At 40.4% G+C, this 16,701-nt stretch overlaps 2 protein-coding genes across 2 annotated transcripts in view; one reads left to right on the plus strand and one right to left on the minus strand.

The window, feature by feature from the left end:
* Positions 1-318: 318 nt before the first annotated feature.
* mtrf1l (mitochondrial translational release factor 1-like) lies at positions 319-4,436 on the minus strand. The gene is made up of 7 exons (XM_067421357.1): positions 3,896-4,436; positions 3,737-3,816; positions 3,015-3,198; positions 2,732-2,895; positions 2,447-2,564; positions 1,214-1,350; positions 319-874 (listed from the first exon to the last, which is right to left on the minus strand). The coding sequence occupies exons 1-7, from the start codon at positions 4,353-4,355 to the stop codon at positions 665-667; spliced, it is 1,353 nt and encodes a 450-aa protein (XP_067277458.1). The 5' UTR covers positions 4,356-4,436; the 3' UTR covers positions 319-664.
* A 3,158-nt stretch (positions 4,437-7,594) lies between these two features.
* slc29a1a (solute carrier family 29 member 1a) overlaps positions 7,595-16,701 on the plus strand; it is a 51,649-nt gene continuing 42,542 nt past the window's right edge. The window contains exon 1 of the mRNA XM_067421902.1: positions 7,595-7,734. The gene's annotated coding sequence lies outside the window, so the exon portion shown is untranslated. The remainder of the gene's footprint in view (positions 7,735-16,701) is intronic.

Raw genomic sequence — 16,701 nt, forward strand, 5'->3', positions numbered from 1 at the left:
CCCTCAAACTTTTGAAATGGAAGTGTATCATTATAAATAAAAAAACACAACTGTTTCTAATATTGATAATAAATCCTCAAATCAGAATGATTTCTGAAGGATCATGTGACACTGAAGACTGAAGTAATGATGCTGAAAATTCAGCTTTGATCACAGAAATAAATGACATTTTACTATATATTACAACCGAAACCAGTTCACTTAAATTGTAATAATATTTCACAATATTGCTGCTTTTATTGTATTTTTAATCAAATAAATCCTTGGTGGAATTAACAGACTACTTTCAAAAACATTTTTTAAAAAAACAGCGATTTAAAGTCCTGGAATTAAGAAAAGTAATAAAAAAAATATTCGGAAATGTTATACTTAGCTCTACATGTTATTTTATGAGCTAGAAATTGCATCTTTTGAGTTAAATCTCTACAAAATGATTTTTTGCAACTTAAACTGTAAAGGTCAAACTTACTGTACACAGACACCCAGCCAAAGCATTTCACGCCGCTGTGTGAACTTCAAGAGAAAGCACCGAGTGTTTGTGAATCTCCTCAGCGGGATGGTGAGATATACTGTGCTCTTATCTTAGACTAGACGGCTGTGCTTACAATTCAATCTGACACCCATGAAGCCATATTTTTACACATTTCTTTATTGACACAAATAACTACTGATTCTGATCATTGTCTTTGAGAATGTCCATGAGGGATTCCTGTTCAGAAAACTGTTGCAAAAACACGATCATCTCCTCAAGCAGTTCCTCTCCTTGTAAAAATCCATGCACATCGTGAATGGTTTTTCCAATCCTGTGATCAGTGATCCGGTCCTGTGAGAAGTTATAGGTCCTGATTTTCTCTGACCGGCCTTTGGTGCCAATCTGTTATGAGAGAAGTAAAATGATACATACTTAAAATGTCAACAAAACAAATTATAGTCTGTGCAATGTAATTCCAGGTAAAACAGGATTTTCAGAGAAACAGAGAATCATGAAATGTGTGTGTTGCATGCCAGAATACCAAACTGATTTGGCTAAAACAATGTCCAGATATTTAGCTATTTTACATTGTCCAATAACCTGTGTGACTAAAGTGAAGTTATTTTAGAGGAAGAGCAGGATTATATTTTTCTAAAAGAAATGCGCTGATGAATCATTTACAGGGAAAGTGTCATGTTTTCAGGTTTTACGTTTTGATCTGGTGTTAAAGAATCGCTGTACCTGGAGTTTTCGAGCCTGGTATCTCTTGCTGGTCTCCTCCTCCAGCCGGGCGCTGTAGAGTTTGGCTCGCAGAAGTGTCATCGCTGTCTCTTTGTTCTTGATCTGGGAGCGCTCCTGCTGGCATTCAGCCACTGTGCCTGAAATTATGACAAATTTTGAAGTCATATAGTTAAAATGCATATATGTATTGTTATAATCTTTTCCTGTGATGGAAAACTGGATTTTCAGCATCATTACTCCAGTCTTTAGTGTCATATGCTTCACTGATGCTTAATATTTTTGTGGAAAATGTGATACCTATTATTGATATTTGTGATATTTAATTGATTATTATTATCATGACATTTATTATCATCATGTGACAGAGTGCAGGACTTGACCAAAAATGTATATACCTCTTGATGGAAAAAATTGTTGTGATGTTATATCCATCAAGAGGTGCATCAATCTTTGGTCAAGATGGGATTGTTTTAACCCTCTATGACACAACTTTCCTTTTTTTTGTTAGGGGGGAACTTTGTTTCTAGAAAGGACTGCTCCACCCCCGCACAAAAGGACACAACCTCTTCAGCCCCTTATTTCATTGGACAGACATGTCAAGCGATATTATATATTAATTTAAAAATATATATATTTAAAGGGCTGGTGTGAGGTCCAGAAAGGTAGTTTGTTGCCTGAGGGCAGCACCATGCCATAGAGGGTTAAGTCAATATTGGCTTGAAATATGCAATGTTATAAGTTAAAGGTAATGGAGGCAGTTTAACAGAGACCTAACTTTAACTAAACTCTGTCCATAGCACAATCGGCAACATCTCTCATACTAGATTATTAGCATAACCAGTACATATGCATAAAGAATATAGAGCACATTCAGCGAATTAGTGTTTTTTGGGAGTCAGAGTGCTCTTGATGACACTGTACATCTCACTTTATTCTAATATTAAAAATAAACTGAACTGATAATGATTCTGAAAGAAAACATGACAGAGTGTACTGCTGCTGTAGAAACACACAACTGCTACACACATCTCATTGACTGCACGCTCTTATGTCAGTGTTGTTTTTCATTTTGTGGAAATTTAAGCTTACGGTTTGTTTTGTACTTTGAGTAACAACATTAAGTTAAAGACGGTAAACCTTATTAACTGTGCACAACTGGGCTATGTTTCAAACCTTGCACTAAATGCACAGTTTTTAAGCGCATTACTTAATTCTTCTCTCCATCGTGCTGACCTGTGGGCAGATGGACGATCCTCACAGCGCTGTCGGTGGTGTTCACGTGCTGTCCTCCTGCTCCACTGGCTCTCTTCGTCTCTATCCTCAGATCTTTGGGGTTGATGGTAAATGAGATCTGTGAGGATAAAGAGAAAGTCAACAATGCAATAAGATGAATAATCACATATACCCAAATGATACTGATCCTGACAGTATTTTCTAATGAAAGACTGATCCTATTCTCTGTCTAATTCACATATGCATTTCTCTAAATAGCCATTAGGGCTGAAGTGTTGTGTGCACCTCAGTGGGTTGAGGAAGTATCGCCACGGTCATCGTGCTGGTGTGTATGCGACCTTTACTCTCTGTCTTCGGGACCCTCTGGACACGATGGACCCCAGCTTCAAACTTTAACTTTTTATAGCTGAGTGGACCACTGATACTCGCTGCTGCATGCCTGACGCCCCCTGAACAAACCAAATACACAGATGGAAATGAGGCTTCAGGGCACATGATAACAAAAACACAATCACTGACACAAAATGAAGATTTTATAGAGTCTTTGTCTATGACAGAATTTGTCTACCTAGTTCACTAGACATGACCCCCAGGATTTCAAAGCACCAGCCATGGAAAGCAGCGAAGTTGTGATACATATCAAAGATCTCTGCGGTAAAAAGCATAGCTTCTTGACCTCCGACCCCCGCAGTGACCTCTAGGACCAGGTCACTCATGTCTGATTCCTCTTCTGGGATCAGTAGAGATAAAATCTGAAACACAGAACACAGCACTGAGGGTCTATTGTCATTATTTTCAGAGCAGTTTTACTTGGTTAGACTTACTAAATCACACACACACACACACACACACACACACATACACACACACACACTCACACACAAACACACACACGTATTGTTTATATATATAAAAAAAATCATTGCATGTACATTTACTTGATCATAATTCTGTGTTATATACAATATGATTTATATTACATACATAAAAACTGTTTATACTGTAAATATATATATATATAAAGCAAGATAAATATTAAATATTAATTATATGTTATTTTTAGTTAATGTACATGTACTGATCATTTATAATATTTTAATAATAACAGTAAAATGGGAATTAACAATTAAAATGTCTTGTATTCTTGTACGTGTAAACATGTCATTCATCTTATTCCTTGGTAAACTTTAAATAAAAATGTTGACTGTGCCAGGTGTGTATGACAATCAATAAAGGTCATTTATTTAATAAAGGAGACTGAAATGTAAATGAGAGCATTTCGCACCTCACCTTTTGTTTGAGATCTTGAATGGCTGCTAGACAGGCTTCTTTCTCTGACTCTGCAAGCTCGTGTAATTCTGGGTCATTGTCTGAAATGGGATGTAGATGCAAATGAAATGGCACTTTGGAAAGCTTTTCAATTTAAATACACCTTTCACAGTTTACTACCTTTCAGCAGGTCCTGTGTGTCTTCCAACTCCTTCTGTTTCCTCCCTAGCTCTTTGATTTTTTGTACCAGAGGCCCTAGTGCAGAGAGATTAGTCCTTTTGATTTTCATATCCTCATCATCCAGTGTCTGTTTTTCAGAACTGATGGAGTCCAGCCATGAATTATACTCCATCTCCTTCCTCCTCAGGTAGTCATGTAAAGACTTCTTGTTGAAGATCTCCTCCACAGACAGTATCTTAGCCACCATCACAGACTGGGAGGTATGAAGGGCTCTTTGTGTGTGTGGTATTGTGCTGTTAACAGTCCTGTGAATGGCTGGACATCTGCATACTGATCCTCTAATGACTGGATGTGTCGTGATTGTCCTGAACAGTGTCACATTCAGGAACTGAAGACGCTTACTAAAGCAAACGACAGCCATCTCCACTGAAGTGCCGAATTTAAAGGTGGACAAAAGCATTTACAATTTAAACATAACTTTACTGCAGCCTACAGATGACATCTATGAAACACAACATTCACATGTACTGTACGAAGCTTCTTTTTCCGGGTGACATTTTTTCAAAATAAAAGTCAGTAACGTGTTCAGACATTTATGTATTAAAAAAGCTTTACATTGCCTAACAATTAGTAACATTAAATATAAATAAATGTACACACATTTAAAAATTAAAACAAATAAAATCATGATAGTTCCTTACCACGAAACATAAATATTGGAGATTTATATTGGAGACAGACTGTTTGTTTATGTATTTCTTTGTTTGAATCTTTTTGATTATTATTATTATATATAAAAATATGTCTATATAGTTGTAATGAAATATAATTTATTATTAATTAGCGGTAATATTTAAAGGCTTTTTATTATTTAACTACAAGCCTATCAATATAATATATTTTATATCTGAATCTGAGCCCAATAGATGGCAGCATTGCCTTTGTTGTTTATTTGAGGTAAAAAATTACATTACATTAAATGTATATGATTTATTTTCTATTATGTTACATATTAAATGTACATATTTTTTGTTTTGTATAAGCAATATGTTAATATATTTTTTTAATCAAAACAATCATTATACATATATATATATATATATATATATATATATATATATATATATATATATATATATATATATATATACAAATTCATTACATTTATATAGCTCTTTTCTAGGCACTTATATATAATACTTTCTTTTTTTAATAAAGAACACTATAATACATTCCAGTTTAAAATCAAGGCAAAAACCAATGACATTATCAACAAAAAAACAATAGATGGCAGTATTAGCAAAGTTATTTATTTCAAGTGTAACGTACTAGGTATTAATAACGTATAAATATAGATAATAAAGATCTATCTATCTATCTATCTATCTATCTATCTATCTATCTATCTATCTATCTATCTATCTATCTATCTATCTATCTATCTATCTATCTATCTATCTATCTATCTATCTATCTATCTATCTATCTATCTATCTATCTATCTATCTATCTATCTATCTATCTATCTACACATATTTATTGACTGATATTATTTGTATTACACAACATAACTTTACTTCACCACATGAATCACTCAAGTGATTCATTCTTCCACAAATGAAGTTTGATATACACACATTTGCCATTTATTGCAGAGAAATTAAACTTTTTATGCGGATATTATTTTACAAGAACATTATGAACTGATGTTTGCAACTCGGGTCTAAACCTTTACCCGGAGAAATTCTACAACAACAAATTTCAGCGCTGTTCAGAAATGTCAAGTTAGTACAACTGGGTGCAAATATTGTTTGTAAAATTAATATTTTGTTAGAACTTTGCATTCTTTAAAGGGGTTTTGTGAATATGGACTAGAACCTGTGTATTGCGAAATTCTCACCCGATGCCGAGATTTGACTTTACAGAGAAAGATAAAAAGGTTATGCAAGGTTTAAACTTCTGCAAAGTAATTCTGATTATTTGGAGGAATTACATGAATTTGATCTATCTGGGTCGTACATCCTGTTTCACAAATAAAACTTGGTGCAGGGGGATGATGAATGTAAGTTATTTCTAACCATAATATCACATCCAAATCAATATTTCATTGTGGAGATGCATTATCAGACAAATATTTAATTCCATAGGTCAATGTTATTCTAAGGTCATGATTCATTCAGTTAAGGAAATATCTGCAAATCACACATATCTCTGTATGCCCCTGAAACACTGGCTGGCTGGGAAAACAACCCTCATATGTCAAGTAGATTCGTAACGGAAAAGAACACAAAGTGCTTGTCCATTCCTTCATTATACAGAAGCACTTCAGTGCTATCCTATCGTCTTCGGCTCCATTGTTCTCTGATTAGTTCAGATAGTACATAATACATTTGTGTACACATAACACACACCTTCAAACATCAGACCAAAGCCCAAAGGTACTATTAAGATTCACAAGTGACCAGAAGCACGTTCTGATTGTTTTTGAAAAAAGACACGAGAATGCTCTAATTTATACAGAAGTATAAATTATACTTATAAACTTATACTTATAAATTATATCACAACAGGTGTGAGGACTCAAGGGCAGTAAGAAAGGTGATTTATTTACATAAATAAAACATAAACTCAAAGCAAAACCCATGAGGGGAAAAATATATAATAAGGATAACAAAATACAAAACTAAAACAAACCAACAGAGATCACCGGGAACCAGGAGACATAGACAATACAACAATCCGACAAAGACTGACACACAAGGAGCTTATAAAGGGAAGAAATCAAGAGGGAACAGGTGGGAGAAACAAGGGGAGGGATCAGACAATGACAGGAGCACATGCTCAACATAACAAAACCAAGACAGGACAGGCATGTGACAATTATGTTAGATAGAGCATCCACACTATTTGCTGTAGGCTAAAATAATATACTATTTATAAATAAATATAATACAGAATGACTTCTGGGAATATGTAATTGGTACCACTTCAAAGATTATACTCTCTAAAAAATGCTGGGTTGTTTTAACCCAATGTTAGGTCAAATATGGACTAACCCAGCAATTGGGTTGTTTTAATCCTGTAGTTGGGTTAAATATTTGCTTAAGACAACCCAATCGCTGGGTTAAAACAACCCAACTGCTGGGTTAGTCCATATTTGACCCAACATTGGGTTGTTTTTTACTCAGAATTGTTTAGAGTGTAGGTTTCCAAATTAGTAAAGATCCTAGAATTTGGATATTAGGGAATATTGATTTGTTAGTCTCTTCTTATCATATAAAGTATTTTCTACTGTTAGCAGGAACTGCTGGGAAATGTTAGTGAACTGGAAGTGGATTCACTCCCCATCCAGACGACAATGGATCAATGGATGAACTTATTTCACACTGCAGCCCTGAGAAAATTATTTTTAATGTTTATATATATATATATATATATAGTTTCTGAAAAAAATAATAAAGGAACGTCATTAAAGAGCGAACGTTACTTAATTGACGTTTGTTCACACTCACAGCACAAACTTTTCCTTTTTCCTAGTAGCTAGATGAACTTTTTTCATCTAGCTACTCTCACATATTGTTACATTTGCCTTGACGTGTGTGTGTCTGACGATGTCTGATGTTTTAATCCAAACGGATAACACAATGTACAGCACGCGGCGCTTAGCCAGGCTGGACTCTATTGACAGAGAGCCTTTGATTCAGAGGAATTTGGAACAACTTGACGCCGCGTAACGACGCAGTCATCACTTTCAGCACGAATGAGAGCAGAGCTAGAAAACACGACATTCAACTCTGCGCAATGTCATGCAGGACGTTTCGGAAAACGCGAAGAAACATGTAAGTAATTACAGATGTAGCAAACGCTTGTCTATAGAACTGACCCGATGCAGAACGCGCTCAGGGACACGATCATGATCGAAAACTCCAGCGCGCTGCTTATTGGATCGATGGCTGCATAATATACAGATATACAGTGTATTTATGCACATTCATTTGGCTATAATATTATCATTAAAAATTATGTGTGTGTATAAATATATATATATACATTTTTAAATAAATAATTTACAGTTTACACATATAATGTTTATAAATAATAGGCCATATTATAATTAAAATATTTGAAGTATTAATATATATATATATATATATATATATATATATATATATATATATATATATATATATATATATATATATATATACACATTTATTGATTGATTGATTGATTGATTGATTGGTTGATTGATTGATTGATTAGGAATGCACGATATATCGTCCACCATATTGCTATCAAATGTTCATTTTTATAGTATACACACAGAAAAATAGGGTGTCAAAATTGTACCTTTAGGGGTACAACAGCTTGTCGCTGGGGCAGTACCCTTAAAAGAACAACGTTGTACCATTTTTACCACAAAAAGGTTCATAGTAGTACCTTAAGGTACGCACTGGTACTCAAAGGTACTAATATGCACCTTTTAGGAGTAAAAAAAGGTACAAAGATGCCCTTTTAAGGGTACTGCCCCAGCGACAAGCTAAAGGTACAATTTTGACACCCTATTTTTCTGTCTGTAGTTTCAATATAGTTTCTTTTTTTTGTGCTTTCATTATCACCCCAATAAGAAAAGTTTGACAAAATATTAATGCACCATCGCCATTATGGTTTTAAATTACTTGAAAATACAGTTAAAGCCACAATATGTAATTTTGCACTTAATCACACTGCAGTGAGTTAGATGGTAAAACATGGTACTCAATCAAGAAAACCAGATTTAATCAGTAAGAATAACTGTGTTGAGCTGGAGAACATGATTCGTTTTCTGTCGATGAATGTGTCCAAACAGTTGCTCACCTGTCTAATTAAACACATCATATATTAAAGCGTCTCTGGTGTTTGTGATGTCATTGATCGGTGACGCACAGACAGGGCTTAGAAACATTTGGGCTAATGGAAGTACACAAGTCAACAAAATATGTAACACTGTTCTAGTGGTTTTGGGATATTTTAATCCAAAAATCTTACATTTGTGCCTTTAACATGCCTGGACATGGCTTTTAATGGGGAGACTTTTGTTTTTGTAATCAGGCTCTCAAAAAATATTATAAATATTTGGATTTAGATTTATCGGCCAATATATTGGTTATCGGCTTTCAAATAATAAGAATTATCAGCTATCAGTTTTGACAAAATGTTATTTTGGTGCATCCCTAATTTAAAAATAATAATAATTTAATGAAATTATTATATATAATATTTATAAATAATATATTATTATTTATCCAAAAAATCCATTTAAACGAAATAATTTAAGAATGCATAAACATTTAAATTATAATACAATTAGATACATTTAATGATAAATAAAATTGGGAAAACAATAACAATAAGTGTTTTGTCAGATTGTGAATAAATTAACTGACCACACTTGTCCGCTGAATGTAGGCGAATTTGTACGCAGCACACATGCTGTTTCAGGTCAGACCTCCACAGGCAATCCCGTGAGAAATTGCCAAAAATATCTGGCAGATTCCTCTCATGAATGTGCTGTTGGGAAGCTCCATTCAGTGCAAAGAAACTAAATAACAATGTGAAATTAGCATATTGAGTTTGACTGGTGCCAGAGAACGTGACCTCAGATGACCCAGTGGTATAAGATGGGTTTCCTAAATGTGTGTCACCCCACACTGTGCACAATCTGTTCCTTCTGGTCAGTTCTGAATATGGCCAACTTCCTAAATACCAGCATGTCTTCTGTCAGACTGCACTATCTGCATTCTCAAGCAGAGTCTGTGTTATACTCGAAAGATGGACTATACTGCACACATAAATTCTGTCTACTCCCCAGAGCTTAAGACATGTAGTACATGTGATGATCTCCCAGCCCCTGGAGGAATGACGGGGCGTTTCACTGGCAATAACTTAAAATGAATTAGCTAGACATTCTTAACCTCTCCTGACCTCGCGGTTATCCCACTCCACCCAACGCACTTTGTTCTAAGAGTGTTGAGAAGACACACATGACCCGTGTCCTCTATGGGAACGAGCCAGGAGACCCCATGGCCTGGCTGTAAAGTATTGGAGGGGTGAGAGGAATTAATCGTCTTAAGGAAAGGGCCTTTCCATTGCTGTGAAAACAAAGTTAAACTCTGCAAATATTTGATGAATGACGGCTAGGCAATGCATTTTTCACTCTCCGTGGAACAATAAGCAGAGATATGTTTTGATGGATAAATGAAGCCTGTGGAAAATGAGGTTTAAATAAACAGAGAGTGAAAGTTTCATCTCAGAACGTTTGCTGTTGGAAAGTTCAGCGCTCGGGTTTCAGTCAGACAAGAAACAGTGAAATTAATGCCAGGAAATGTGTTCCTTTTTTCTGGCAATCAAATCTATCTATCTATCTATCTATCTATCTATCTATCTATCTATCTATCTATCTATCTATCTATCTATCTATCTATCTATCTATCTATCTATCTATCTATCTATCTATCTATCTATCTATCTATCTATCTATCTATCTATCTATCTATCTATCTATCTATCTATCTATCTATCTATCTATCTATCTATCCATCCATCCATCCATCCATCCATCCATCCATCCATCCATCCGTCCATCCAGTTTTAACTAGGTTACAGCCCGCTTAATCAACAAAAAGGTACTTGTGATAATTCACATCAACATTAAGTGCCATAACCCTCTAAAAATTAATTTTGGTAAGTTCTACAGTGTTGTTCAAATATACATATGAAGTAGGCAATGCACCAAATAGTAAATATATATATAATGCAAACTATGCATAATGAGAAACAATGACCGGGTGAAACAACTACGTAAGGGCTGAGTATGTTCAGGTACAGCACTATATATATATATCCATAGTGCTGTGCCGGAATATACTCAGCCCTTACGTAGTTGTTTCACCCGGCCATTGTTTCTCTCAAAAGGCATCAGGTAAATGTGTAAATGTGTTTCAGTGATACCTGGTGCCTCTTCAAAAGGCGGCCTACTGTTGATATGCTGATGTTTGCGACATTGGCAAAAGTATCATTGTTCTCCTCGATTGCCTGCTTTATTTCTGACAGCTGTGTATCATTCCTGGCCCTCGCCATTTCCCCCACTGCCCACCTTTGCTGGTCGGTCAGCACACGGCCAACACTGTCCATTCTAGAACAGCAGAGTTTGCTATCAATAGATCATACTGTAAGAATACAGTAATATGTCTGATGAATTTACATGCATTACAATTTTCCTGTAAATGTAATGGTAAAGCATAGGATTTATCCTCCACACTTATGGTTTTCTTGGTGAAAAGTTTGGATGAATTGACAGTCGATCTTTTTAGATTTGGATCAACTAATAGTAGACTCTGGCCCGGATTTCATTAGAGACAACAGATCTGCCCACCTCTCTCTGATGACCAACCATTTGACGAGCCCCATGCCCACCTCTCTCTGACCTCTCTGTTGGTGCCCATGCCCACCTCTCTCTGACCTCTCTGTTGGTGCCCATGCCCACCTCTCTCTGACCTCTCTGTTGGTGCCCATGCCCACCTCTCTCTGACCTCTCTGTTGGTGCCCCATGCTCACCTCTCTCTGACCTCTCTGTTGGTGCCCCATGCTCACCTCTCTCTGACCTCTCTGTTGGTGCCCCATGCTCACCTCTCTCTGACCTCTCTGTTGGTGCCCCATGCTCACCTCTCTCTGACCTCTCTGTTGGTGCCCCATGCCCACCTCTCTCTGACCTCTCTGTTGGTGCCCCATGCTCACCTCTCTCTGACCTCTCTGTTGGTGCCCCATGCCCACCTCTCTCTGACCTCTCCGTTGGTGCTTATGCCCACCTCTCTCTAACCTCACTGTTGGTGCCCATGCCCACCTCTCTCTGACCTCTCTGTTGGTCCCCATGCCCACCTCTCTCTAACCTCTCTGTTGGTGCTTATGCCCACCTCTCTCTAACCTCTCTGTTGGTGCTTATGCCCACCTCTCTCTGACCTCTCTGTTGGTCCCCATGCCCACCTCTCTCTGACCTCTCTGTTGGTGCCCATGCCCACCTCTCTCTGACCTCTCTGTTGGTGCCCATGCCCACCTCTCTCTGACCTCTCTGTTGGTGCCCATGCCCACCTCTCTCTGACCTCTCTGTTGGTGCCCATGCCCACCTCTCTCTGACCTCTCTGTTGGTGCCCATGTCCACCTCTCTCTGACCTCTCTGTTGGTGGCCCATGCCCACCTCTCTCTGACCTCTCTGTTGGTGCCCATGCCCACCTCTCTCTGACCTCTCTGTTGGTGCTTATGCCCACCTCTCTCTGACCTCTCCGTTGGTGCTTATGCCCACCTCTCTCTGACCTCTCTGTTGGTCCCCATGCCCACCTCTCTCTGACCTCTCTGTTGATGCCCATGCCCACCTCTCTCTGACCTCTCTGTTGGTGCCCATGCCGACCTCTCTCTGACCTATCTGTTGGTGCCCATGCCCACCTCTCTCTGACCTCTCTGTTGGTGCTTATGCCCACCTCTCTCTGACCTCTCTGTTGGTGCCCATGCCCACCTCTCTCTGACCTCTCTGTTGGTGCCCCATGCTCACCTCTCTCTGACCTCTCTGTTGGTGCCCCATGCCCACCTCTCTCTGACCTCTCCGTTGGTGCTTATGCCCACCTCTCTCTAACCTCTCTGTTGGTGCCCATGCCCACCTCTCTCTGACCTCTCTGTTGGTCCCCATGCCCACCTCTCTCTAACCTCTCTGTTGGTGCTTATGCCCACCTCTCTCTAACCTCTCTGTTGGTGCTTATGCCCACCTCTCTCTGACCTCTCTGTTGGTGCCCCATGCCCACCTCTCTCTGACCTCTCTGTTGGTGCCCATGCCCACCTCTCTCTGACCTCTCTGTTGGTGCCCATGCCCACCTCTCTCTGACCTCTCTGTTGGTGCCCATGTCCACCTCTCTCTGACCTCTCTGTTGGTGGCCCATGCCCACCTCTCTCTGACCTCTCTGTTGGTGCCCATGCCCACCTCTCTCTGACCTCTCTGTTGGTGCTTATGCCCACCTCTCTCTGACCTCTCCGTTGGTGCTTATGCCCACCTCTCTCTGACCTCTCTGTTGGTCCCCATGCCCACCTCTCTCTGACCTCTCTGTTGATGCCCATGCCCACCTCTCTCTGACCTCTCTGTTGGTGCCCATGCCGACCTCTCTCTGACCTATCTGTTGGTGCCCATGCCCACCTCTCTCTGACCTCTCTGTTGGTGCTTATGCCCACCTCTCTCTGACCTCTCTGTTGGTGCCCATGTCCACCTCTCTCTGACCTCTCTGTTGGTGCCCATGCCCACCTCTCTCTGACCTCTCTGTTGGTGCCCATGCCCACCTCTCTCTAACCTCTCTGTTGGTGCTTATGCCCACCTCTCTCTGACCTCTCTGTTGGTGCTTATGCCCACCTCTCTCTAACCTCTCTGTTGGTGCTTATGCCCACCTCTCTCTAACCTCTCTGTTGGTGCTTATGCCCACCTCTCTCTAACCTCTCTGTTGGTGCTTATGCCCACCTCTCTCTAACCTCTCTGTTGGTGCTTATGCCCACCTCTCTCTAACCTCTCTGTTGGTGCTTATGCCCACCTCTCTCTGACCTCTCTGTTGGTGCCCATGCCCACCTCTCTCTGACCTCTCTGTTGGTGCCCATGTCCACCTCTCTCTGACCTCTCTGTTGGTGCCCATGCCCACCTCTCTCTAACCTCTCTGTTGGTGCTTATGCCCACCTCTCTCTAACCTCTCTGTTGGTGCTTATGCCCACCTCTCTCTGACCTCTCTGTTGGTGCCCATGCCCACCTCTCTCTAACCTCTCTGTTGGTGCTTATGCCCACCTCTCTCTGACCTCTCTGTTGGTGCTTATGCCCACCTCTCTCTAACCTCTCTGTTGGTGCTTATACCCACCTCTCTCTGACCTCTCTGTTGGTGCTTATACCCACCTCTCTCTGACCTCTCTGTTGGTGCCCATGCCCACCTCTCTCTGACCTCTCTGTTGGTGCCCATGCCCACCTCTCTCTGACCTCTCTGTTGGTGCCCATGCCCACCTCTCTCTAACCTCTCTGTTGGTGCTTATGCCCACCTCTCTCTAACCTCTCTGTTGGTGCTTATGCCCACCTCTCTCTGACCTCTCTGTTGGTTCCCATGCCTACCTCTCTCTGACCTCTCTGTATGTGCCCATGCCCACCTCTCTCTGACCTCTCTGTTGGTGCCCATGCCCACCTCTCTCTAACCTCTCTGTTGGTGCTTATGCCCACCTCTCTCTAACCTCTCTGTTGGTGCTTATGCCCACCTCTCTCTGACCTCTCTGTTGGTGCTTATACCCACCTCTCTCTGACCTCTCTGTTGGTGCCCATGCCCACCTCTCTCTAACCTCTCTGTTGGTGCTTATGCCCACCTCTCTCTAACCTCTCTGTTGGTGCTTATGCCCACCTCTCTCTGACCTCTCTGTTGGTGCCCATGCCCACCTCTCTCTAACCTCTCTGTTGGTGCTTATGCCCACCTCTCTCTAACCTCTCTGTTGGTGCTTATGCCCACCTCTCTCTGACCTCTCTGTTGGTGCTTATACCCACCTCTCTCTGACCTCTCTGTTGGTGCCCATGCCCACCTCTCTCTAACCTCTCTGTTGGTGCTTATGCCCACCTCTCTCTGACCTCTCTGTTGGTGCCCATGCCCACCTCTCTCTAACCTCTCTGTTGGTGCTTATGCCCACCTCTCTCTAACCTCTTTGTTGGTGCTTATGCCCACCTCTCTCTAACCTCTCTGTTGGTGCTTATGCCCACCTCTCTCTAACCTCTCTGTTGGTGCTTATACCCACCTCTCTCTAACCTCTTTGTTGGTGCTTATGCCCACCTCTCTCTGACCTCTCTGTTGGTGCCCATGCCCACCTCTCTCTAACCTCTCTGTTGGTGCTTATGCCCACCTCTCTCTAACCTCTTTGTTGGTGCTTATGCCCACCTCTCTCTAACCTCTCTGTTGGTGCTTATGCCCACCTCTCTCTAACCTCTCTGTTGGTGCTTATACCCACCTCTCTCTAACCTCTTTGTTGGTGCTTATGCCCACCTCTCTCTAACCTCTCTGTTGGTGCTTATGCCCACCTCTCTCTAACCTCTTTGTTGGTGCTTATGCCCACCTCTCTCTAACCTCTCTGTTGGTGCCCCATGCCCACCTCTCTCTGACCTCTCTGTTGGTGCCCATGCCCACCTCTCTCTGACCTCTCTGTTGGTGCCCATGCCCACCTCTCTCTGACCTCTCTGTTGGTGCCCATGCCCACCTCTCTCTGACCTCTCTGTTGGTGCCCATGTCCACCTCTCTCTGACCTCTCTGTTGGTGCCCATGCCCACCTCTCTCTAACCTCTCTGTTGGTGCTTATGCCCACCTCTCTCTGACCTCTCTGTTGGTGCTTATGCCCACCTCTCTCTAACCTCTCTGTTGGTGCTTATGCCCACCTCTCTCTAACCTCTCTGTTGGTGCTTATGCCCACCTCTCTCTAACCTCTCTGTTGGTGCTTATCAGTTGGATAAAGTGCTGGTCAAATGTGTTTATGTAAATCAGACGAGAAGTATATCGAAAGGGAGCATTACATTGTGAAAGACAGTTACTACATGAAAGATTTCTTTGATGACCCGCTGATTAGGTGTGCATTTTACTTATTGAGCAATTGAGCAAAACAGACTTTTTGATGATCTGCTTTGAGTTTTGTACTAACAGCTGTGAGGTTTTACTGTATACTTGCAATAATATTACCAAAGCGAATGCAAAAACTGTATTAATCATTAAATAAATAAAATAAAATAAATTCATTACACTCAACAGTGCTGGTTTTCATCCACATTTGGCATTTAATGTGTTGATATTAGACTCTAAAGATGGATAAAAGTCAAAGCCCATGAAGTGCATTTATGTAAAAGGCTGACAAATACATTTCCTTCACAAGATAAAAAATGGCCTTTTTGAATTTCGGCAGTATGCAAAGAGTTCTGAACATCCGTATTTACAGAAACCCCTCACACATGCACCGTACCTACTGTTTGATTCCCATAGCTCACTGTGACATACGCTGGGGGTCATGAAAACATTACGTGACAGTGAAAACTACAGAGCGACTGAGAGTTCAGGGCCGAGGAAGGCGAGCATGTGAAGGAAGTGCTGAAAAGCTGCGGATTCCACAAGTGGGCCTTTATGAAAACATCTGAAATGTCCAGCGGAGACCCCAGACCAGTGAGCAGAGGGACGGAAGAACAGATGTAAAAACATTGTCATGCCATATAACTAGCATCAGGAAAACACCAGACCATATTAAATAAACAAAACATTTGAGTTCACTTTAAACATATGGAAGTGAAAACACCAGACCATATTAAATAAACAAAACATTTAAACATATGGAAGTGAAAACACCAGAAGAATCAGACAACAAAGCAACATAGTTTATGCTTGCGTGAGAATGAATGAGCTGGGTCAGGAGAGCCGCCTGAAGAAACTCATGTACCTGTGTCTATAGACTTACTTGATTGAACAAATATATAGATTTTGAAGAACAGATACATTGTGAAAACAGTAAAAGAGGCCCTTTATGTGAAACTCATGATGCTGAGTCTCATGATGTAGAGCAGTGATGCGTTTAACCTTTGAGCAAGGATTGACACCAATATCTTATTATCCAATCACATTTAGGCAACTCAGTGCATTTAGGCATGTAGATGGTCAAGGCGATCTACTGAAGATTAAACTGAGCATTGGAATGGGGGAAAAGGGATTTAAGTGACATTGAATGTGGCATGGTTGTATTTCAGA

The sequence above is a fragment of the Pseudorasbora parva genome, chromosome 17 (genome assembly GCF_024679245.1).
Source record: "Pseudorasbora parva isolate DD20220531a chromosome 17, ASM2467924v1, whole genome shotgun sequence".
Taxonomy (NCBI): domain Eukaryota; kingdom Metazoa; phylum Chordata; class Actinopteri; order Cypriniformes; family Gobionidae; genus Pseudorasbora; species Pseudorasbora parva.

Excerpts from the sequence above, each read along its gene's own strand:
- mtrf1l (XM_067421357.1), bottom strand. The coding sequence starts at position 4,355 with ATGCTTTTGTCCACCTTTAAATTCGGCACTTCAGTGGAGATGGCTGTC. Across the intron at positions 2,565-2,731 it reads TACTTCCTCAACCCACTGAG|ATCTCATTTACCATCAACCC; the intron begins GTGCACACAACA and ends TTATCCTCACAG. Across the intron at positions 875-1,213 it reads ACCAGGCTCGAAAACTCCAG|ATTGGCACCAAAGGCCGGTC; the intron begins GTACAGCGATTC and ends CTCTCATAACAG.